Source organism: Chelonia mydas, chromosome 1 (genome assembly GCF_015237465.2).
Source record: "Chelonia mydas isolate rCheMyd1 chromosome 1, rCheMyd1.pri.v2, whole genome shotgun sequence".
NCBI classification, from domain to species: domain Eukaryota; kingdom Metazoa; phylum Chordata; order Testudines; family Cheloniidae; genus Chelonia; species Chelonia mydas.
The window spans coordinates 306,504,904-306,530,533 of NC_057849.1; the positions used below are offsets into that span (position 1 = coordinate 306,504,904).

At 37.3% G+C, this 25,630-nt stretch overlaps 1 protein-coding gene across 2 annotated transcripts in view; it reads right to left on the minus strand.

The window, feature by feature from the left end:
- Positions 1-1,450: 1,450 nt before the first annotated feature.
- The window catches only part of WASL (WASP like actin nucleation promoting factor), an 84,323-nt gene continuing 60,143 nt past the window's right edge, over positions 1,451-25,630 (minus strand). For both annotated transcript variants that reach the window (XM_037888987.2, XM_043550415.1), the window contains 6 exons: positions 20,077-20,248; positions 14,528-14,570; positions 13,908-14,061; positions 6,860-7,383; positions 5,190-5,298; positions 1,451-4,174 (listed from right to left, as the gene is read on the minus strand). In XM_037888987.2, the coding sequence (XP_037744915.1) occupies positions 4,113-4,174; positions 5,190-5,298; positions 6,860-7,383; positions 13,908-14,061; positions 14,528-14,570; positions 20,077-20,248 (1,064 nt within the window). In that variant the 3' untranslated portion in view covers positions 1,451-4,112. The remainder of the gene's footprint in view (positions 4,175-5,189; positions 5,299-6,859; positions 7,384-13,907; positions 14,062-14,527; positions 14,571-20,076; positions 20,249-25,630) is intronic.

Consider the following 25,630-nt stretch of genomic DNA (forward strand, 5'->3'; position numbering starts at 1 on the left):
GCTATGCTCAATTTCTTGTCAATGAAGCAGTGAAATAAGCAGAATGTGTAATGTTTCTATCTTACCCTCAATTTTCTTGTTACTTTCAAATCTCTGCTTATAAAACATCCATGAAGCAACCTGACTGAATACAGTCAACTGCTGATTATATTGTAAAGTAGCATATACTGACGAAGTTTATTACCTCTTCTCCTTAGTGAAGAGCTTTTCTTTTTGTAAGCCTCCTCCTTATCTATGTAAACATGCTCAGAAATACTAAACACATAGTCAGAATATAAAGCAAGGTTGATGCTAGTGTTTCACCATTGAATTTAATGAAAACTGCAATTCAAATTCTATTCTTACTCTCCTAGCCTCAATTCTCTCCTTTCTCCCTTCCCCTGCCACCCTATTGCAAGCCTCAGACAGGAAACTAAAACATTAGCTTAACCTTTTCTTGTGATGTTATAACATGACAGTGTCCTATTGTGGGGAAAAAAGAATAAAAAATAACCAAGTGTTAATTTCTCCCAAACATTCCTGAAACAATTTTTTGCTGTACTATAAATAGGACTTTATCACTGTACTTGAACTTCAGGAACTTTACTAACTAGGCCAGGAATTCCTCTAACGATTAGATAAAAGCTGTTATGATGAAAAGGCAACAGTATAAAAACCCCAAGACTCCTACACACATTTCACTCTTGAAAGTAATCCTAGTGAAGATTGTCACTCAATATAAAAAACATTTTTATTTCTCAATATTAACTACATTGAGAGAATGTTAACATTAGTATGTTGTTTTTAAAATACATACACTAGTAATGTGAATTTCCCTTGCCCTACACTTAGGATTGTTGGGAGATGTTTTGGATCTCCAAGTTTAGGAATGGAGATGTTTAGATTACAGCAGAAAAAGGTGCAAGACTTTGCAAACATGGGAGGATAAGGATTCAATTAATAGTTTATAAAAGGTCCCAAACTCTTTTTATTTGCTTTCTGGGGTAAGAAATGGTCCTCTGAAATTCAAACATTGCAATATTAGGTACAAAGTTTGGATTTACATCGAGAAAAGTGTGTCAAAGTACATACAATACTTGTGACAACAAGCTCAAACGTTTGGGGATTATTTGGGAATGCTGTCTAGTCAGGCCCCAACTGTTTGACCTTGAAGTGTTAATGCATTACTGCACTTGCCTGTAGCAGTGCTTGTTTCCAGGGGAGCTGCTGAGCAGCTGTCCCATTTGCCAGCAGGACGGGATGTTACGATGAGTAAGAGAATGTGTTTAGTCAGTGGCACAATCCAACTTTCCAGACATGAGAACTATTCGGATTTGAGGGCACTATTTACTGCTTTGTGGTCCTGGCTCAGCAGTTGAAATTACTTTTGAAGTGTGTAATCAAGACGTAGAGCTATTTTAAAAGCTGTGCCACAGTTAGCACTTCAAAAAAACTACACCATTTTACACTATTTGGGTCAAATTAATTTTATTATGCTCGATGATGGATTGCCACCAGTGCAACATCCTATTCACTGTACATTTCAAAAATTCACATACTAAAAATTTCAATTTGATAAATGGAAAACTGAATGATTGAGAAGTTCTTATGAATTCCATACGTACAATAAGTGGCTAGCTGATATCGTCTATGCACATAGTGTCGAGATAACTAGCATGAGGCTTTTAGTAATTGCTAAGGCTATCTGGACGCAGTCATTTAACTAGAGTATATAGAGAGGCCTTCATTACAATGTTCAGCGATAGTGAATCAATGCCACAAAACACTATCCTCTGCCCAGGGTGCAAGTGGGGGAGCACTGAAACATGCAGCCATGACATTATTTTAGCTTAATTGCAGCTGCAGTCTTCATGCCTAGATTTAACCATACATATGCAATTTTAAGCAGATATTAATTTGGACTTTGTGCAATAAAGTGGATATATTTAGAGAAGAACAGAATCAAATGCCTTCTTTGCTAAGTGATCCATGGATCAAACACAGTTATCCCAAGTATACAGTGTTTAACTTCCAGCTCTCCCAACACAGGGAATGGAGATTTCTTGATGAATGCTAATTATGTATTAAAGTACAGAAATCCCAAGTCCATACAGGTTAAACATACCCTATTAAGCAATGTATTAGGAGAGCATCTGGGCCTTGTCCACTTAACTTTAAAATGCCCTTAATGCTATAAAAGAGAGAAAATGCTTGAAGTTATATCAAAGTCGTAGAATATTCTCCATATGCACATTCTTAAACCCACTGGGCAGTAGCTTCCCAGGCCTCACCCATAGTCAACTCAGAATGCTCAAGCCATTACAGCAGCAAAGCCAGTAGAAGTATTTCTAGCAGCAGAGGGCAATGTGAATATTACTGGAAGAAAATGAGACCACTTGGAAGAGATTTCCAAAGTTACATGCTTAAGTTACACTTGGAAGGGAGTTAGCATCGCTGGAATAATTTAACTCCTCTCACACCAGTTTTCGGCAACATAACCTTTTAAATTCTTTTCTTCTCACCCGATTAAGTAATTGATTACTAGAGACTAGATAGCTGGGTTAGAAATCCCAAGCCACATCATGCAGGTCCAGCCTGTCAAGATCAGGCCAACACTGGGTTTCAGTCAATACAACTTTGGATAACTTAAATGTAGTTTGGTACCTTGACTATAGTCAGAAAGTCTCAGGATTTTATGTGTTAACTATACTCCAAATATGACTGACTTATCTAAACATTCTGTATCAGTGAGATAACGTGGTTCTTTAAAAAGATTTTCTACCTAAATCTTACTGCAAGTACAATAATTAGTGCTGCAGACATTAAATACCCAGGCTAGAGCAGAGTAGTGTATTTTAATAGGCAGATACTCCAATTTTTACCTCACTATTAAGTACATCTTATATGAAGGTGAAACCTGTGAAACAAGAAATCCATTTTCCAATTACGTATTCAAATGCTATTCTTATGAATAGGGCCCTTGATCTTTATCACAACTCTTGGTCTTCAAGCCAACGTATGCAGACAGAATATTGCAATAATAAAGTTCAGTACATATTTAAAGTGTATATTCTGATTTATATGCTTTTAAACTTTTTTTTTTTAAATGTAGGACTGGTGTCTTAGTGTTTGGTATTACCATAACCCATAAAGACTGCAAAGTAACACCACGTAAGTTTACTTTATTAGTATACCAGTGCCCTACACATTTAAAAATGAATTTAAACCCAACATTATTGAAGCAAGCATTAAACGCAGCCCTTCAGCCCAAAAAATACATAAAATTGATTTTAAAAATAAATCAAATGACTGTAGCAACAGCCAGATTACAGTATAGCCCCAGAAATTTAGGCTCTTCCTCATTCTGAAAGACAGCTGGCAACAAGGACAAAACTGGTTTGTATCAAAAATGCCTTCACCATTGCTATAGCAAAAAGCCATCCTGTTTAATCTCAGGCAGAGAATTTCCTAATTAAAGCCTTCAAATATCACTGCTATCCAATATCAGACAATATTGCTACCGTATAATGGTAAGTTATTAATTTTCATAACTAGCTGTGTATTTTTGTAGTTTTATGAAAAGCATACTGCTAAGATTCGAACAACTGCAATGTTGTGATGTATTGAAAACCGTGCAATATTATAATCAGCCTCAACATTCATGTAGCATTGTATTCGAAGTGAAGGGGCTCAATAAACTAAGAGCTGCATCACTTAAAGAATGTAGTACTATACTAGGTTTTAATAAGAAAATTTAGATACAGAAAAGTAGGGTATGAAAATAGTGTTTTCCTTCTTGCATTATAACTAAATTACATTAAGGTTTTTGTCAGTCTCACATATTACATTTAAACTCCCTTATTGATGGAATGGAAAGTATTCACATGTACACTGAGCATCAAGATGTAAACTTGCACACATTAACAGGGAGTAGCTTTGTAGAGGATTATGACAAACCTTTACAGATTAAATGAGGTATTGCACAGATTAATAAAAAAGCAAAAGGCAACAAAAATATACAGCAAATTGGTAGAACATTTACATGATAATTTTACAGAATCCATAGACAGAAAGTAGTGTTTAGTATTTCATTCACCTTAAAAAATATATATATATATAATATAATATATTGATCAATCATCCCATTCGTCATCATCCTCAAAGTCTTCTTCATCATCTTCATCCTCATCTTCATCTAGAAGAGGAGCAACAGTCATTTGAGTATACAGAATTTACATGACAAAAAATATTACCTTTCCATTAGAAATCAATCCAGTAGCTGCATAGCTGAAATATGGTTACTAGCATCACAAGAAATGAAATTCACAACTCTAAGTTGCTCTTACTATCAATACCTAATATACAAGGTTCCAGTTCTGGGTGTTTTCTTCTCCAGGGAAGAAAAACAAACACAAAACAAAAAACAGTTTTTAGATATAATGGTAAAAAATGTACTTTCCAATACTCCTGTCCACCTGAGTATTGAGTGAGGCACGGTGAAAAACATGTTCTAAATTAGGTTTTCTACTTGTGCAAAGAGGAAAAACCAAAGTTAGATGTTTGCCTCTCCAAATTTAAACTCCTACCAAAGGGGTTTCTTCTCCCTTCAAAAACAGACAAAAGTATTTCTATCGTGTCCACAGAGCACTTGCGGTTTATGGAATAGTTCTAACTTGTGTGTAGAGCTATATCTGCCTAAGCATGAAGTACGTATCAGTCTTCAAATAGTATTGATTGCTCTCATGGTAGTGCAGTCCAGAATTGCTAAAATTTCTAGAATTATTCTTTGACTTCGGCCGATCGCAGCTCCCACTGGCCACAGTTCGTGGCTCCAGGCCAATGGGGGCTGTGGGAAGTGGCGCAGGCCAAGGGATGTGCTGGCCGCCCTTCCCGCGGCCCCCATTGGCTTGAGCTGCAAATCGTGGCCAGTGGGAGCAGCGATCGGCCAAACCTGCGGACGTGGCAGGTAAACAATCTGGTCCGGCCCGCCAGGGGCTTTCCCTGAACAAGCGGTGGACCGGCTTTGAGAACCACTGTGCTGGAGTACTGCAGATGGTCCAGTGGCTTGGTCTGGTATATTCTGTTTCACTATACATCTAGAATTCAGTATAGTCATCAGGAAAAAAACAAATGTAATTAACATTTCATGTTCCACTGTATGTTAACCGCTACCCTTTGACAAACCAAAGCAAAAGTTCCCACAAACCTACCTGAAGAATGAATGGCTTTGCTCCTTTTCTGCATAACCTCCATTAATGCACCCACAATTCCTGAGGTGGGTGCAGCTGTGGGTGGCAAGGGCTCTTGGCCATCAGATACCTTGAAAGAAGAATACAATACTATGATATAATTAAACAGAGAACCTTTATATTTCCAGGCAAATCCTCTTTTAGAAAATTGAATTTTTTTTCAATTATGGAGGGAGATTAGATGTTTGTTGAAACTACAACCTCCGATATAGCTAGAGCTAAGAAAACTAAGAAAAAAGAAAGCTCGGAAACTCCATGTTTTCTAAATGTAAGTTCTTCCACTGTTTTTTGCACAACACAGTTCCAATTAGTAAGTACTCTGACACAGTGATGATTAAATACATACAACTAAACTCAGCAAGCCTTATCATCATCAGGAAGAGACCCCACACGGCTGAGGGAAAGTTCCATAATGTATCTGAATAGGCAAGCCTTGTTCAGTTGCATAATGGTCTATGTTCAAGATAACTGAAAACTTATTAAATTTTTTTGCTAAAGTTTGTTGACTAGGTCTAGTCTAGGCAGATAAATCCTGCATCTCCCTAGTAGGGATTTATAAAGTTAATACATGGGTGCAGTATGCAATAAGTCTATTAATATTTATACATCTCCATACTTCTGGACGGTACTTTACAGAAAGACCTAGTCTGTCAAAGAGCTGAGAACATGCTCAGAAAAACCTAGAAGCAGACCAGGCAAGGATCCGGGGTAAGGAAAGAAACAAAAATAATGTGAGTATTGCACTATCAACAAATGTTACAAATTCAGGTGTTTTTGTTTTTTTAAAGACTGCGACGGCAAGATGAGAGATGGTGCAGAGCGGGTTTGAGAAGGGATCTGACAAGAATGAGTATGCCTGCCGCACTGGAAGAAGGACTGTAGGAGCTAAAGATTGAGAAAAGTGGTCAGAACGAAGGGTGTTTGTATACATGCATTAGGAGAGGAGTTGAAAGCTCGAGCAGACCTGTGAGGATGTGGAGTCTGAAACTCATGAGTAAAGACAGGGAAACAGTGAAGAGAAGTGGAGCATAAGGAGAAATCCAGATGTTGTCTCCCATGGAACTCATCCTCTACAGTTCTTCAGAAAACTTTACTAAAGCACGGATGCTCCTGGCAAAGGTCACCATAACCTCATGTGCCCTGCTAACATTACTAAACCAACATTTAATAAAAATGTAATTTGATTGCAGCGGCAGAGGTGTAGGACTGCACGTTGCGTCTATACTAGATAATTCCAATAAATTAAATTTTAATCTCTGTTTTCAAACTAAAATCTAGAAGATTATTATTATTATTATTACTACTAAGATTATTATTTAAAACGTCACTGTAAAAGAGATTTGATTTGCCTAAAAAATAATGGAAAAACCTCCTGTAAGGGTTTCAGAGGTGGGCCAAAAGTCATAAATATTGAAAATGGAGAATCAATTTTAATTATGGTGTGACAACAGCCAAGACATAACATTAAAGAAAGGTGGCCTAGGATTTATCAAAAAACAAACAAAAAAAATATACAACATGTTAATTCCCTACAACTCTCACCAAAAACAAACAAAACAAAACAAAACAACCCATTGGCTATTGCTCTAAATTAGTTTTGGAAATTTAGAAGACAAACGGTAGATACTTACAGACTTCAGCTGTATACCCTGTCGTATCTGGTCTAAGAGCGCATCTCTTCCTGAGCTGGACACAGGTCGACTGTTCTGTTCTACTTTCTTTAACTGGGCACCTTCTCTGATTTGATCTAAGAGTGCTGCTTTGTTTCCTGTAGGAGCTGGAAATTGGTTATCAACCTCTGAAGTGAAGCCAGGTGGTGGAGGAGGACCAGGAGGGGGAGGTGGTGGAGGAGGCGGCGGAGGTACATATGAACCACTTGCTGATGGTGGAGGCGGTGGAGGTGGGCCAGACGGTGCAGATGATGAGTGCACTGGAGGTGGAGGAGGATACATCCTATTTGGAGGAGGAGGGGGCACTCCTGCACCTGGTCTAGATGGAGGTGGGGGTGGAGGTGCTGCTGTGGGAGCTCTTGAAGGAGGAGGAGGTGGAGCTCCTCTTCCCCTTGCAGGAGGAGGAGGAGGACCCGAGCTATGTGGAGGTGGTGGTGGTGGTGGGGGAGGGGGTCCTCCTCTGGATGGTGGCGGCGGTGGTGGAGCTGAAATAAAACATATAAGATAGTGCCTAGTTATATACTACACAAAATTCTTATCCCAAGTCATTCCATCTGAGATGCATGGGAAGGAGTAAAACATAATGCCAAAACACCTTTGTCATGTCTCAAACAAGGATCTCTGTGCCTATACAAAGTTTACTAGTCCTGATCTTGGTACGCTGAAAATATTGTCCATGTGTCTTCTTTCTCAAGTATTTTACAAGAAAAGAACTGATATAATACTAGCTATCAGCACTGCACTATGTTTGTAAAAAAAAAAACCAAATAAGTCATAAACCATAAGCTGGGTCTTGATGAGTGGCTTGTGTTATCATTGGGTAGGAATTTCCCTGAATATCTATAGTCCTTTTTGTACAGGGAAATATTTTAGGATGTTAACATTAAACTTTCCAAGACATTCTCCTCAGATACACAGGTATGATTTCAGGAATATTTAGTTTTTGCTAAATTAAGGGTGAGCAGGTAGAAAATACTCATTAAATGGAAACCTAGTCATTTCTACAAAATATAAAAAAAAAATGCATTATTGCCCATGTGATGTTTCAACTCTTACAGTTTGAGCTTCACCACTCTAAGTGAATCTGAAGTTATAATTAACTTGGAGATGCTGATTTGTTTTTTTGAACTGCCTTTCATCTTGCTCAGATCATGAACAATTTATTCTTTATAACAATATCCTAATGTAAAAGAATGACAGAAGGAAATGACTTCTTAGATGTCCACCTAAACACATTTTTGATAACTTTAACTTAACTGAATTTTGTATCGAAATGAGTTTATTTGGACAACAGTTATCTTCCAAAGCATAGTTTCACTTTACTTTCAAGTGGGCTTCTTCTAATAGCCTGTGTGATATTATAGTTTGTGTACTTTATTTAAATACTTAGCTATATGGATGGTCTTTAGGTTGTTTGAGAAGCATGTGCATTCTTTTCATTTGTTATGCTTTGGAAGAAGGCGTGGGGCTCTGGATGAAGTCTGTGAAGTCCTGGGGCTCTGGATGAGGGAAGTACAAGAGGAGGAGTTGAAGGTGTAAACTCAGCTCCTCCGTTCTGCGAAATGCAGAGCTAGAGCTCCCTCCCTGCCTCGCAAGAAGGGGGGAATTCATGATAAGAGGTTTCCTAAAATTTATGACCAGAAGGGCCATTACTAATTCTAAATTACAAGGAAAGGTGAAAAAATTAGGGCTGTCAAGCGACTAAAAAAATTAATCGCGATTAATAGCGTTGTTAAACAATAATAGAATCTCACTTATTTAAATATTTTTGGATGTTTTCTACATTTTCAAATATACTGATTTCAATTACAACAGAATACAGAGTGTACAGTGCTCATTTTATATTTATTTTTATTACAAATATTTGCACTGTAAAAAACAAAATAAATAATATTTTTCAATTCTCCCAATACAAGTATTATAGTGCAATCTCTTTTTATCACGAAAGTTGAACTTACAAATATAGAATTATGTACAAAAATAACTGCATTCAAAAACAAAACTGTGTCAAACTTTAGAGCCTGTAAGTCCACTCAGCCTACTTCTTGGTCAGCCAATCGCTCAAATTCACACGATATTTACGTGCCAGATACTCTAAAGATTTGTATATCCCTTGATGCTTCAACCACCATTCCAGAGGACATGCAAAACCTGTCATCAGCATGGATGCATGTCCTCTGGATGGTGGTTGAAGCATCAAGGGACATATGAATCTGTAGAGCATCTGGCACATAAATATCCTGTCATGCAAGCTACAACAGTGCCATGAGAATGTCTGTTCTCAGTTTAAGGTGACATTGTAAACAAAAAGCGGGCAGCATTATCTCCTGCAAATGTAAACAAACTTGTTTGAGCGATTGGCTGAATAAGAAGTAGGACTGAGTGGACTTGTAGGCTCCAAAGTTTTACACTGTTTTGTTTTTGAGTGCAATTGTGTAATAAATAAATAAATAAATTTGTAAGTTACATTTTCACAACAAAGAGATTGCACTACAGTACTTTTATGAGGTGAATTGAAAAATATGGTTTCTTTTGTTTATAGTTTTTACAGTGCAAATATTTGTAATCAAAAATAATACAAGGCGAGCAGTGTACATTTTGTATTCTGTGTTGTAATTGAAATAGATACATTGGAAAATGTAGAAAAACATCCAAAATATTTACTAATTTCAATTGGTATTCTATTGTTTAACAGTGCGATTAATTTTTTTAATCACGATTATTTTTTTTGAGTTAATCGCATGAGTTAACTGCAATTAATCGACAGCTCTAGAAAAAACCTAATGTCCCTGCCAATATGAGCTGTGAGAAATTCCTTCCAGACCCCACATCTGCTGACCTTTTTCCTTTGAGCATGTGAGCAAGACACACCAGCCAGGCATCTAAGAAAGACCATTATCTGTACCTCCTCAGAGCACTGGTCCATCCCATCTCGTCTCCAGAGTTCAGATGTGGCCAATTCCCAATGCTCCAAAGGAAAAACTACCAGAACACATCTGGCCAATTATGCACAGGGAGTGGGGTTGGGGCTTCCTGATCCCTGTGTGTGACTGGCTGATGCCCTGAAGAATGAGGTTTGATTATAGTCAAATAACCAGGAAGAGGAATTTGAAGCAGGAACTGCAGGAGACACAGGTGCCTCACTGGGTAGATTCAGGGGCTCCCAGCCATTCCTCCTGTAGGTGAAGCAGGAATAGCATTGACAAGAAAACGTGTGTGCCAACAGAGTTCAACATTCACTTCCCCTCCTCTAAAAGGAGGGAGGATCTCTCCTTGCTATTACCTTCCAAAAAGGGGGAAGGAGGATATTCTACTCCCTGCCCAAACCTCAGTTTCATAGATTTTTTGCAGCAGAAATCAGTGCTGCAAACATTCTTGGTATTATGAGTATGGGCTGTATTGGGGAAATTTTCCCCTTTGGCCGCTAGAGGTCACTGTCACCTTATGTAACATCTTCAGTAAGAGCTATGTATATTTTTCTGGATTACTGAAAAAATGCTTCAGAATTTGTGCTGAATTTGTGCTGCCGCCATAACTTGTTGCAGTCCACTTTCCTTGACTAGAGTGGTGTTAAAATCTGACTTACAGAGAAAACTTATCTATGTGCATTAGATTCATATCTAGAGGGGGGGAAAACATGCCATATCCCCGACAACACAGTGAAAGCACCAACCTGATGACTGTGGAAATAAGAGTCTGAAGTTTTATGAGGCTCACTTGCACGCAAAGAAAGAAATTTGTTGAACAAATGTTACATACCACCAAGGGAATGGCTGAATGACTTATGGATTTTCAAAACTGTACAACTCAAAGAGCGAGAGTAACCTCACACCAGAAAACAGAATGACAGAGTATCTGAGTTTTATGAGGAAGAAAAGTGAGTAAGTGAAACGCTCCAAGCAAAAGATAGCTTTTATCAAGACTGATATAACTGAACTAAATTACTCTATTTTTGCCAATAGTTATGTTCAAAGTTTCTTAAAATCTTCTAATGAAAACAGCCTTGCTAAAAAAAACCCCATCAATTCTGCAAGAGTTAGAAATGAAACCTAAGACAGATGACTTCTATTTCAAAATCAGCTAGCAGCAGAATGGACTCAAACTCTACCCAGCATCCTGTCAGGGCTAATGCCATTGATAAGCACAGAGAATCTTGCAATAAAACACAGAAAATGAAAAATTCCAGGGGGGAGAGGGGGGAGAAGGAGGTGGTTTTTCAGTGAAAAATCACAAAGCACTTCAAACCGCAGTCAAGGTTAAACATTACCTTGCATATTATGTATAACCGTTACAGATAAAAGCATTCTAGCTGACAAAGTTAAGACCTTTAGGACTATTGAACTACTTCTAACACAAAGGAGGCCCCCATCTTATTTGTCATGCATGCTAACATGAGGCAGCAGCTTTTTGTTTGACTACACCCATGCAAAGTGGTGGAACTTTAAGTTAATGCACACGTAGTAAAAGCTAGTATTGTACGCTATCTGTAAAACACCAAGGACAAGTAAAGAAACACCTCAAAGACTAACATGGTCAGGCAGTTTCAAAATTTGGTTCTTCATACATATTTTAAGTTTAAAAGAGAATCAAACTTTTAGAGGAGAGAAATACAATTGGAAATTTGCAAATCCAATGTTTTGATATAAAAAGTCCTAATCCAAGCCAAATTTCAATGGTAAACCAACACTGAAGGGTAGTTTTTGATTAGGATTTTTTTAGTGTCGCAATTACTGTGTATTTTATTGTTAATAAATGAGTTTTTGCCTAACACTTCTTATCCATTAAGTAAGGGTCACACAGTCACAACATACATATTTTTTTAGTGACATATGCGTAAATGACAGCTCAGTACATACCACTCCAACGTGGGGGACCTAGAGAATAAATGTAACAAGTTACCATACTCTGAACCTGTAACTGGCGAACAAATATGAAGCAATTTACCAAGCACCCTGAAACTGCTATAATTCCAACAGCTTTAATACCAGTACTCCTTGAAAAATAATCAGGAAATTATTTTGAATTTTGATATCATCAATCTATTTTTAGCAGAATGACATGTCACATTACATCCTCCCACCACTACCTGATCACTCTCTACAGTGTGTACGGTAACAACCACTGTTTCATGTACTCTGTGTATATAAAATCTCCCCACTGTATTTTCCACTGCATGCATCTGATGAAGTGAGCTGTAGCTCACGAAAGCTTATGCTCAAATAAATGTGTTAGTCTCTAAGGTGTCACAAGTACTCCTTTTCTTTCCACCACTAGTAGTTACATTAAGATGTTATGAAAAACAGCAGAAAAATATGATGGCAACAAATATTTGAATGGAGAGAGGTAAATAGTGGTGTTCCTCTGGGGTCTGTACTGGGACCAGTCCTATTCAACATATTCATAAATGATATGGAAAAAGGGGTAAACAGTGAGGTGGCAAAATTTGCCGATAACGATCATGAGTAGTTTTGTAAGTCCAAAGCAGACTGCGAAGAGCTACAAAAGGATCTCATAAAACAGAGTGACTGGGCAACAAAATGGCAGATGAAATTCAAGGTTGATAAATGCAAAGTAATGTACATTGGAAAACATAATCCCAACTCTCTCTCTCTATATAAAATGATGGGGTCTCAATTAGCTGTTACCACTCGAGAAAGATCTTGGAGTCATTGTGGATAGTTTTCTGAAAACATCCACTCAATGTGCAGCGGCAGACAAAAAAGCAAACACAATGTTGGGAATCATTAAGAAAGGGATAGATAAGAAGACAGAAAATATCATATTGCCTCTATATAAATCCATGGTACGCCCACATCTTGAATACTGCATGCAGACGTGGTCGCCCCATCTCAAAAAAGATATATTGGAATTGGAAAAGGTTCAGAAAAGGGGCAACAAAAATGTGTAGAGGTATTTTCCGTATGGGGAGAGATTAATAAAATTGACTTTTCAGCTTGGAAAAGAGATTATAGGGGGGAATATGATAGAGGTCTAGAAAATCATGACTGATGTGGAGAAGTAAATAAGGAAGCATTATTTACTTCTCATAATACAAGAACTAGGGGTCACCAAATGAAATTAACAGGTAGCAGGTTTAAAACAAACAAAAGGAAGGATTTTTTCACACAACAGAGAGTCAACCCATGGAACTCCTTCCCAGAGGACATTGTGAAGGCCAAGATTATAAGAGGGTTCAAAAAAGAACTAGATAAGTTCATGGAGGATAGGTCCATCAATGGCTATTAGCCAGGATGGGCGAGGATGGTGTCCCTAGTCTCTGTTCATTCAGGGAAAAGTTCTGTTCATTCCCTCAGGACTAGCACTGACCACTGTCAGAAGACAGGATACTGGGCTAGATGGAACTCTGGTCTGACCCACTATGGCCATTCTTGAATACATTAAGTAGTATTATGCTGGAAATGGCTCATTTATGAATAAAGTTCCAGTAGAAACTTAACTCCGAGACCCTTTGATTACCAAGCAATAGTTCCACTACTTGAGTTAAAAGGAGAACAATCTGCAGGCCTCTGTATATTAGAAGGTACATTACTTACTGTACTAGTAAGCTTAAGTTTGCAGACGCACATCTGTCTTTCCTACATTTGATGACTCAACCATGTTCTTTACCTTGAAGCGACAGCAGCCATGGATTTCTTGAATCATATCTTTAAATATTTATGATTTTGCAAGACCATAAATAAAATATGCAATGGAAACTACTTTAAAAATTCAGATGGGAGATATTGCACAGCTTTGCAGTCAGTGAAAGTGTTACTGAAAATTACTTATGACATGCAAAACATTTTGATGATAAAGAGAAATATTTTGGAACTATACTCATGGGTGACACTGGGACACTTATGTAGTGTTCTGTAATGCACAGAAATCTCAGACTCAATGTCAATGCAAAAGCATGAGAAGACTTCCAGAAACTGCTTCACATCAGTAACATTTTTTTAATCCTTAAGTCAAATAGCTCAGTCTGATGCATTAGTAGCAGATGACTTACCTTGCCTACGCAGCTCATTTTTAACAGCTTCTACTCCTCCTGTTTTTTCAATGAAATCATAGATCACCTTCGACGTTTCTTTGTCTTTTAATTGAGCCTCTGAAATTCCACACAAATCAAATAGTTTTTTCAGTTCCGGGTCCAAGTTGTTCACCTGCAAATCAGACATGTTAGTACTATAATTTATTTATGGACACTGTTTTCTCACCTGAAGTAAACAAATTGAAAAAAGATTCTTATTTTACTTATAAACCATTTTGGGGGGTTAAAAATCCCATCTAGCTAAGACGAACAGCTAAACAAAAAATGAGACTCAAGCACAGATTTCTGTGCTGAATTCCTTAAGAAGAACAGACTTTTCTTGGTGCAGAAAGAAAATATTAAGCACAAAATTTAAGGATTAGCTAGCCTTCTACAAATATCCCCCCCCACAAATCCTTTTAGTATTTTCCCTCCACATAGAATTTTTCCAGAGTGCATCATTCTGTAGCACCCCAGTAGCCATGATTTGCATGGTTTGCGATGGAACTTTTAGTTTTTGATGCCATTCTTGGACAATTTAGTCAAAAACATGATGCCTTTAACCATCTGATGTTATGTACAATACTGAAGTTACTTACATCAAAACCTGTGTTTGGATCCCAACCAACGTGCCCAATGTGTCTAAAAAAGCAAAATTAAAGAAATCCATTTAATCCATGTCAAGGAAATGACAGTCTTGTGGTTAGAACACTGGACTAGGACTCCAGGAGCTCTGGGTTCGATACCAGGTTATGCCATAGTCTTTTTGTGAGACACTGGGTAAGTCACCAGTCAACACCTCTCAGTGCTTCAGCTCTCCATTTGTATTATGCACTATAAAATAATTTTCCTCTCACCTGTTTTCTTGTTCACCCAGATCACAAGTCACACTCATTTGGTGGAGAGGACTGAATTCCACTACTTTTGGTTATTGAGTGTGGCATAAATTTATGACTCTATACCCCAGCATAATACAATGGTGTTAACTGGAGGCTTGCACAAACATCAAGGACAGATTTTAGCTTTTATACAGTAACTACACTTCTGGCTACTATTAAAGTTATTTATTGTCACATTCAATACCACACAGTGGGAAAGTATGCTGGCCCTCCTTCTTTGGGCCACCACCATTTTTGCTCTGTTTCTTTTCCTCACCAACAGCTCCTTTCTCCATTTCTCTCCTTTTCCTTCTCTTAGTGTTTCTGTTCTATGCTGCATTTCCTTCCCTAAGCAATTCCCAGTTCCTATCAGCCCAGGCGTCTCTCCCACACCCCTCCATCCACTAAAACAGTTCATGTTGACATTTACGTGCCAGCATTTTATTTAACATTCCCAAGAGATTAATAGGAGACAAGAGTTCACACTTCTCCAAGCCACTGTTTCAGGCTGCCTGCAGAATCAGGAAGGCAGCACTACATTAGTTTACAAGCATTTCATGTTTGGAATGTCTTTAAAAACACCTTTTTAAAAATCAAGCTGAGATTCTGCACAATCTGAGTAAGTCATGACAGTCACAAAAATACATCAGGTGGGATATCCAGTTGAGAAACAGCATACTTCAGATTAAGTTCATCACGACAGGGACTGCCTTCATATATGCCTAGCGCACTGGGGTCCCAATCTTGGTTAGGGCTTCTAGGTGCTACCCTAATACAAATATTCCCTTACAAGAATGATACTTTTTGGTCTTAAAGCCCGTTTTTAAGCAGCAAAATTAGAAGTCTTTTACATAAGATGGGCAAAATGAACAAAAGTCTCATCTAAAAAAACCCCTTATTAATCATGCTATTATTCTAAACATTCATATGAAGTGACATGAGCTATCTCTAGCTAAATCATTTTATAAGTATTTACATAAATCTATTGTCTCATATATCAATATGAAATACAATTACATATACAATTTACTCCTAATACTTATTGTACAAAGTCAGATGAAATTAACAGAGAAATTAAACATTTAAGCTAATTCCATATTTCACACTGCTCCTCAAAAGTCTTACAGATGGTGGACAGAACATCAGGACAGGGACTAAATTAACATGTGTATGCTCATTTGTTTCTTAAATATTCATGGTCATTGCTAGTGGTATTAAAAACAATTAAAAAAAATCTTTGGAAAAACAAACATGGAGAAATATCACACAGATTACCTTTATGTATTGACCAAATTTATTTTGGAAAATGCTACATTACTCTTTCCAATAAACAAACAAAAATAAATTAGTATGAAAATGCTAAAATATTTCACATACAAGTTTTATGATTGTGTGTAAGGTAAGGCCTTGTCTACATAAGAAAGTTTCAACAGTATAATTAAGGGTTGTTTTTTTAAACCAATTTAGTTAACTCATGGATGCACAACTAACTAAATTGGTTTCAAACAACATCTTTAGTTAGCCAGGTTGGACTTTGATTTATACAAGGTACATGTAACATGAATTATGCTTAGAGTTGGCAGAGAAGCCAAATTTTAGGTTTGTGAAATTTAAGTTTTAGGAAATATTTTTTGGCCTGATAAAAATGTGGCATTTCCAAAACAAAATATATTCCCTGAGATCCCTGGCTGCCTGCCTGGCAGGTTGAAGTAGAACCAAGGACCCTGAAAGTCTTCACAGGTGTTGACTGAAACGGACATGATTCTTATCACTTCAGTGCTGCTCACCATCAAATAGCAGTGATGAAACCGACCAGATTCTGGCTAGTGTGACAAGACAGGGTTTCATTTTTGATGAATCAGCAAATTCTGATGAAAAAATGTTTCATTGGAATTTTCCCAACCAGCTCCAGTTCTGATGCTCAATAGTTCAGTACTTTAACCACAGCACTTATTTATATCTATGCTGGACCAAATTATGCAACATCTACTGTGCTGTCTTGACAATATCAAGCATTAGAACTTCCCTATGTTTGTAACAAAAGCAGATATTAACATTTATCTCACAATACTAGGTCACTTTAAACTGGGAAACTTATGTATGTATGCACACACACACACACACAACACACCCCCACACACTCCAGAATAAGACCATGTCCCACCAAAGTAAAAAACAATGGAAACATTTTATAAATTAAATTTCTTCACTAGGAATTTTGCCTTTGTTACAGATATCTGTGATTAGCCACTGGTGTGGCCACACTAGTGCACAGTGAGTGTTGGTTTAAGCAACGATAAACTCCACTAGTGCAACTGATAATTTATTGTAATTTTGCTTATCTATGCTAGGGATCTGCATCAGTGGAGCGCCATCATTAGTGGGCCACAGATAGCTAAAATCTCCACTGTAGACCAGGCCTGATGGTCACTTGAGTTTTTCCTTCTTTTAGGTCACGCAGTTCAGTTTTTCCCTATTGTCTGGTTTTCTGGCAGTAGTGCTTCTTTTATTGTTTATATTCTGGTCGGGCCAAGGAGCCCCAGTCACAGACTAGGGCCCCACTGTACTAAGCACTGTACAAACAGACAAAATGATTCCTGCCTCAAAGAACTTAAGCATCACATTTGGTAAAAGGATACATTTTATCTTCTCTTTCCTCACCTTTACTGAGCTCTCACTATATTCCACATTCTTTCCAAACACTATTAAATGAGATTGCTATAATGGTAGTGCTACTAGTTCCATGGAAAAGTTTACCAGGCTATCCCAGCGTGCTAGTGATGGAGGATGAGGGTTCAACAAAACAGGATTGCTCGACAAGGGCATAATCCCACACTGAAGAAAACCTTGATTTTCTATTAAGGGAATTGAAGGGGATGCTTTCCGTAGCTAACTCAGGGTCTTTAAATTCCCATTGCTATAATATGACTATGAAACCTAATGGATAATCATAGAAACATAGGGCTGGAAGAGACCTTGAGAGGTCACCTAATCCACCCCACCTCCCCTGGGTTTTTGTTTGTCTAACCTCTTCTTAAAAATCTCTAATGACAGGGATTACACAACATCCCTTGGTAATCTATTTGAGTACTTACCTATCTTTATAGTAAGATTTTTTCCCCTAATATTTAACCTATATATATTCCTCCCTGAAGATTAAGCATCCTCCTCCTCATAACAACCTTTTACATATTTGAAGACTATTACCAAGTCCTCCCCCATCCTGCAATCTTCTTTTCTCAAGACTAAAAACTGCACATTTTTGTTTACTAAAATGTTTCCTCACAGGTTATGTTTTCTAAACTTTTTATCATTTGTATTACTCTCCTCTGGATCTCTCCAATTTGCCCACATCTGTCTTTAAGTGTAGTACCCACAATTCAAGCTGAGACCTCACCAATGCTGAGTAGAGCTGAGAAATTACCTCCCATGTCTTACATACAATGTTCTTGCTAAATACATCCCAGAATGACATTTGCCTTTTGTGCAACAGAATCACCACTGTTGACTGATGTTCTGTTTGTGATCCACTTCAATGCTCAGATTCTTTTTTGCAGTACTGCCTAACCAGTTATTCCCCATTTTGTATTTGGGTAATTTGATTTTTTTTCTTCCTTAGTGTAGTACTTTGCACTTGTATCTATTGAATTTCATCTTGCTTATTTCAGACCAATTCGTCAAGGTCATTTTGAATTCCAATCTGCTTGCAACCCCTCCCAGCTTGGTGTCATCTGAAAATTTCATAAGTATACTTTCCACTCCATTACCCAAAATATTAACTAGTACCAGACCAAAGATGGATCTTTGCAAGACTACTAGATATTCCCTCCCAGAGTGACAGTAAACCATTGATAACTACTGAGTACTTTTTTTTAAACCAGTTGTACACTCATCTTATAGTAATTTCATCTAGACCCCATTTCCCTAATTGCTTATAAGAATGTAATGTGGGACTGTGTCAAAAGCCTTACTAAAAATCAAAATATATCACCTCTACGGCTTCCCCCTATACATTAGGCCAGTAAACCTGTCAAAGAAGGAAATTAGGTTGGTTTTGGTATGCTTTGTTCTTGACAAATCCATGTTGGCTACTACTATTACCTTAGGTTTCAGAGTAGCAGCCATGTTAGTCTGTATTCAGAAAAAGAAAAGGAGTACTTGTGGCACCTTAGAAACTAACGAATATATTTGAGCATCATGCTCAAATAAATTTGTTAGTCTCTAAGGTGCCACAAGTGCTCCTTTTCTTTTTCCTATTACCTTATTATCTTCTCGTTGATTAACAATTTATTCAGACGTCTTTCTGAGTACCAAAGTTAAGCTGACTGGTCTATAATCCCCCAGGTCCTCTCTGTTACACTTTGTAACAGAGTAACAGCCGTGTTAGTCTGTATTCACAAAAAGAAAAGGAGTACTTCTGGCACCTTAGAGACTAACCACTTTATTTGAGCATAAGCTTTCGTGAGCTACAGCTCACTTCATCGGAAGTGAGCTGTAGCTCATGAAAGCTTATGCTCAAATAAATTGGTTAGTCTCTAAGGTGCCAGAAGTACTCCTTTTCTTTTTGTAAAGATAGCTACCATATTTGCCCATCTCCAGTCCTTTGAGACTCTCACCAGTCCTCCATGAGTTCTCAGAGAATCACTAATAATTCTGAGTTTGAGCTAGTTCCTTAAGTACCCTAGAGTGAAATTCATCAGGCTCTGCAAACTTGAACACACCTAACTTATTTAAATATTCTTTAACCTGTTCTTTCCTTACTCTAGCTTGTGCTCCTTTCCCCCTTATTGTTAATATTGTGTTAAGCATCTGGGTCACAATGAACTTTCTGGGGAAGACTGAAGCACAACAGGCATTAAACCCCTCAGTCTTCTTGGTGTTATCTGTCATTACTTCTCCTTCCCTGCTAACGAGTGAACAATGCACACTTACTTTTCAAAAAGCATTGAGATTAAATCTTGTTAAATTACAATTCAGGAAACAGATAAGAATTAATCTAAAATGGTATGAATGTGAAATTTTAAAAAAATAATATAAGTGAAATAGGATCTAACATATTTCATGTGTAAAAAGAAATGAAATTAGAAAAGAACCGTTAAGCTATATAAAAAGATACGACACCTAACAAAATGTTAAGAGGAGGCTTTGTTGACTAAGCAGTCAGTTTGAAATTTAGGGCTGATTTGCTAACAACCTTTTAAATAAATCATATTTATGTGGCTGAACTGTTTTTCTAAGCGGGAAACAAACAGTAATACAAGTGTCCTTACTGGAAGTTGCTTGGAGTTCCAATATCTGCCTTTGTCAATTTCTTCTTTTTCACTTTTCCTTTTTTCTTGATCTCTTTGGTATATGAAATATTGTTGACTTGTGAATTATAAAATCTGTTAGTTGTAATTTCTGGATTTTTGATATCAACAGTTGCCATTGGTAGATTTGGACCTATGAAGAGAGGACACGGATTTCACTACTGTACTATACTTAACCAAAGTGGATTACACATTTAACCTACCAACTGGATCATTCTGCATTGCTGACATATACATATTGCACCCATTTGCTCCCCAAATGTGGTACTCTGCTTGAGTTCTGAGTGTAAGTAGATTAGGAATCAGTAGAGAGGCTCAAGATAAATTATTCATTATTCAGGACTGAATTTTAGTCTGATTTGGGGTATTGCCGTAACAATTTCACAAACAGGAATTTGTTTTATGTCATTTTTGTGTAGAAGAAATCAAACAAAATCAGAGTGAGAAAGCTCGTTCATTCCACGATTTTCATTGAAGCATAACAGTAAGATTTGCTTGCACATAGATCTGTGTTTGAAATATGGAACACTAAACCCTACGTAGTTGGTAGCAGTGTACTACCACCATCATCGTATCATGGCAAACAATGATGTCTAGAGACAAGAAACCTCAGATTACCAGAGTGTCAGCCTGTGATTGAAATATTTGTGATGGATGCCTGTGATGTTCACTGGACCCTAGACAATCTGTTTTTAAAAAGGACAGTAGCTAGCCAGATAGCTACTCTGTTTCTGAGATTGACAGCAGCCAAAAATTAAACAACTCTCCCAAAGCCAATTCCAACTTACTTTACTCATGTAAGTGGCCCTATTGACATGAGTAAGGTGAGTAGGATTTGGTCCTCTGACTCATCCAGTCAATATTTCCATTAATAATAAAGAGGATACTAATGTAGAGGAGTGTAATGACATGTGGGACACTACAGGGCAAATTCTCAGATGGTGTAAGCTGTCATCTCTTTATTGAAGTCAATGGTGCTATGAGAATTTACCAGCTGAGGATATACCTGTACACCAGTACAAACCAATTCTGTTAGTGAGTCATTCTTTTGTACTATTCATTCAAGAGGAGATATTAATGTAGTAGTTCAACTGATTATATGGGAAAGTTTTATGCTTATTTCCATGGGTAGTCCCATTGATTTTGAAACATTTATTCCCACAGTTCAGCAATCCACATGAAATTTTTTTGGAAGGGACATTAAAACTCATGCTTCAAGGCTCAAGTTAATCTACAACTATTAGAGACCAGAACAAGACTTAACATCACAGACAGATTATCCCACATCTACCTCTTACAGGGTTTTTACACCTTCCTCTGAATTTTCTGTTGTTGGCCATTGTCAGAGACTGGATTAGATGAGCCTCAAGTCTGATTAAGTATGACAATTCCTAGATTCCAGGATAAGTGTTCATAGGATTGGGCTTTAATGTTGTATGTATATGGCAGCTGCAAGGATCATTCTATCTGGTCCCTGCTCAAGCTCAGGAAGGTACGTCACTGGTGGATCAACTGACTGTCAACTGAATATAACCTAAAGTATCAGATATCCTTAAAAATCCTTTATAGTCTTAAAAATGCTTCCATTTTAAAATTTTGTTTGAACCATGGGCAATTTCACATCATATGATAAAGAGTGAATAATGAAGGTATGGAAACAAAGGTAAATCTGCAGTCTTGAAAAAGGAAAAAAAATCATTTTTAGCTTGTTTTTCTAGAATATCTCAATGTAGAAAAAAGTCATCTTCCAAATACACCTGTCTGTGTTTCTAGAAGTCAATATTATTTCTCTCCAACTTCAATTATTCATAGGTGGAGCTGACAGCAACGCCGAAAGTTAAGGCTGCTCAACACTTTGCATTATGAGACCCTACTTCCAGTTGCTTATAACTTTAGAAAACTTTAATCTTTTGGGCTGAAACCGCATATGCCTCAGGCAGACGTGCTTTTGGAAAGTTTGGAGCTAAAACAGTTCCGCCATTTCAGAAAACAAAATTTGGGAAAAAATCATTGGTCTTACCCATGTTAAATTCCTACAACTTTTCATTGATACACACTAAAACCTCTGTGCTTTGAAGCAGGAGCTTGAAGTTTGGCAGGGGATTGTCATAGTACCAGGGATGTGCATTTTACAGTCCCCACGAAAGTCTGCCCAAATTTATCCAAGCTATAAGCCACTGAAAAGTCAGTTTGCACATGTTCAGTATAAAGGTTTGTTAGAGGCTGGCAGCCAAAATCCATCCCCCACTGCTCCTGCACCATCTCCAGAGTGGCTGAGCATATTCCATCCTGAGGCTGCAGGGGTGAGTAGGACTTTCTCAAGAACTGGATCTCACAGCAACTGAGGGCTGTTGTGGTATTGGCACCAGAAATGAGAGCAAGACTTCTTTCTGTTCAATGCCCCTCCAGCTGGCTCCCAGACTGCATGGAGAAAGAAGCAGCCTCACTGGAATGCAGATGGATGAGGAAAGAGGGTGGGGGAATAGAAAGAGGACTGGACAAGCTGGCAGGGATGAGGGTAGAAGGGGCCAAGCCAGAGGAAGAAAAGAGTGACAAACAGAAAGGTGTGTAGCCACTACAGGATATTCCCCTCCAAAATTCAGAACTGAACCGAGGATCATTAGTCTCAACATTCCTTGTCTATCTAGCAAATACAATCACACCATTAAAGACAAAGCATATACACAAGGTGACTGATTAAAGTTGTACAAGAAACCTTAATTCTGGTATTTCTTAACTTTTGGGTACTTGACTTTGCAACTTTAGCATATGTTCTTCTAACAGTTGTTTTGGATGTCATATTAAATATCAATTGAACATCTGACTTTGATAAGCTGAAAAAATAGAGCACTCTGTATTAACAACTAGAAATTTTTTTCTGAAGGCAACTGACTATATTCAAATACGGATATTCCTAATACTAATGAATTCAGGAATTATTTATCTTACATTTTCCTTAATATAAGAAGGTTATTAAAACGTATTTTTGGTAGTATTAGCTAATAGGTCTCCTTTTTTAGTTGCCTGTTTTTTTAGTGGACTTTCCTTAACAGGGAACGATTTTTCTCTGCACAGTCTTGAATACGTTAAGTATTGTTTGACTCCTGAAATTTGTCCTTTGAAAGAATGCTTGTGTATTATTTTTTCAGAGACTTCTTAAATATAAATGAAAAAAAGATAAAATTCAAACTAATTGTATGCTCGGTGCTTGGTTACTGGGGCAGTGAGTACATATTACTATAGCTGACAGAATTTTATAGAAGCACTGCATATCACATTTAAAAACTGTATTTTAAAAGCTTACTGACTCACAGCCAAATCTTAAACATGAAGTTATATATAATCTTGAGTTCTGTAATAAAATTTTGAAACAAAATGAAATTACATTTATATTTACATGATGCATTAACAATTACATGCTTCCAAACTGAAGTCACTACAGAAATATTACTTAACTATTGATTTTACTCTTAGTTTTCATGACTATGGGTATACATTTGCATGACAGCAGTAGTTTTAATATATTACTCTTAAAAAAAATTATTCCAAAAATCAAATGGAATTTGTAACATTGTCTTGGGGGCGGGGGAATATATTGCATTTTCTTTTGAGATCAGAACATTTCGTATCTCACCGTTTCTGACAGAAAGGCTAAATCTTCAAATATTCAGTATGTTGAATATATGCTGCCCACACACTGTATGTAAAATGCTATAACTATAAATAGTTGTCCATTCAAAGAGTTAGATAATTTCATAATTAATCTTTATTCAGCTGTAATATTTGAAATGTTAGTCAGGTTCCCTGATATTAACAGCACCTGTTCCAAAATTCACAGAATAATTTTTAGCCAGCTGAGAATGCTTACCGCCAGGTTTGGACCTTAGTTGCCCATGAGGAATACAAGAACCTCTGCATGAACTATCATTTTCTTCTAGTACTGCCATATTAATATCCAACAAAATTTTCCCCATCATAACACATGCACCTTCCCCATCAGCTGTAGACAACTCAATAAATGAAGATGAGAGAGGCAAATAGAGCTCATCATTTGGAAGTACTTGACAATACAGTGGCCCTAAGCATCCACTGATGTTAATATCTGTGATATCTTCTGAAGCGGCTCCAGAAAAAGTAGTACAAAACATTTCAATATTTTGTATTTTAAAGCTTTGCATGTCATCTGTCCCAGAGCGCAGACAACTCTAGAATAAATCTAACTGGTTGTAGTACTGTATTACAGCTGAAATAAAAATTGTACCACATGGTTCTTAGAAACCTAATTCTCTGACAAATCCCTTTCTTTTTTCATCCATAAATTTTACCATGATGTCAGTATAACCAAGGCAACTCCTTCAATTTGCATAAAGAGACTTTGCTATTACCAATGACAGTAAAACAAATCCCAGGAAATTACAGGCTATGTAATGCATATTACATAACCATTTATGCAAATTTGGTTTTAATCCTGCAATTCTGTTTGAAAACTTAAATCCTTAATCCTAAAGGTCATCCATAACAGAGGATTTTTTTTTATTTGAAGTATAGCTCTACAGACAGCCTTCTCTACATGTGCAGAAAACTTCAGAGACTTTTAAACATTTTGGGTGAGATTCTGGCCCAAATCAATGGCCACTAACTTTAACGGGGCCAGGATTTCACACATGTATTAAAAAAATTTATATATATATAACGATTTTTATAAAAGGTTTGTGAACTGGAATATAACCATTTTATATCTATATCCATCTATCTAAAAATGATTATATTCCAGTTCACAAAACCTTTTATAAAAATAGTTATGCATTGAGACGATACAAAAAGTAAAATAATATTTTTTCCTAGAAGGAGGAAATGTATTTTTGCTTTTTACTAGAACCTCCTAGGAGCTGGAGGAAGTTATATGAAAGAACAGTTACTTAAGCTGCAGTGACTGTGGTTCTTAGAGGTGTGTTGTCCATAGGTATTCCCTTCTGGTGCATCCCTTGCACATCTCAAGTTGAGAATATTTTGACCAGCAGTATTTGTTGTGGCCATCCCTGAACCTTGAGTACCCTCGTACCTCCTCCTCCTCTTGAGGACAAAGTGTGGAGCGGGGCCAACTAGCCTTCAGTTTCTTCACAAATACAGAATCCAGGTATTATCAGACTTTGTAGTAGCAGGAAGGAGTGTAGGTTGTGGAGTACATATAGACAACACGTCAAAGCCCCCCACTTACTGTAGGGTAAATCACTGTTCTTTCTTCTTTCAGTGCTTGTCCATGTTTATTCCACTTTGGTGACTTACAACAGTGAACTGATGTAAATAAGGAGGGTGCTTGAAGTCTACCTGAATAGTGACTCTAGGATAGCTTTGCCAAAATGGACATCTGACCTAGATGCCTCAAAAATGCATGTAATGATCCCCATGCAGCTGCCCTACAAATATCAGAAATGGGTACATTTTTCAAAGAAGCTGCAGAGGATGCCTGAGCATCCTCAGAATAGGCCAAGATCTGTATGTAAAGGAAGGTCTA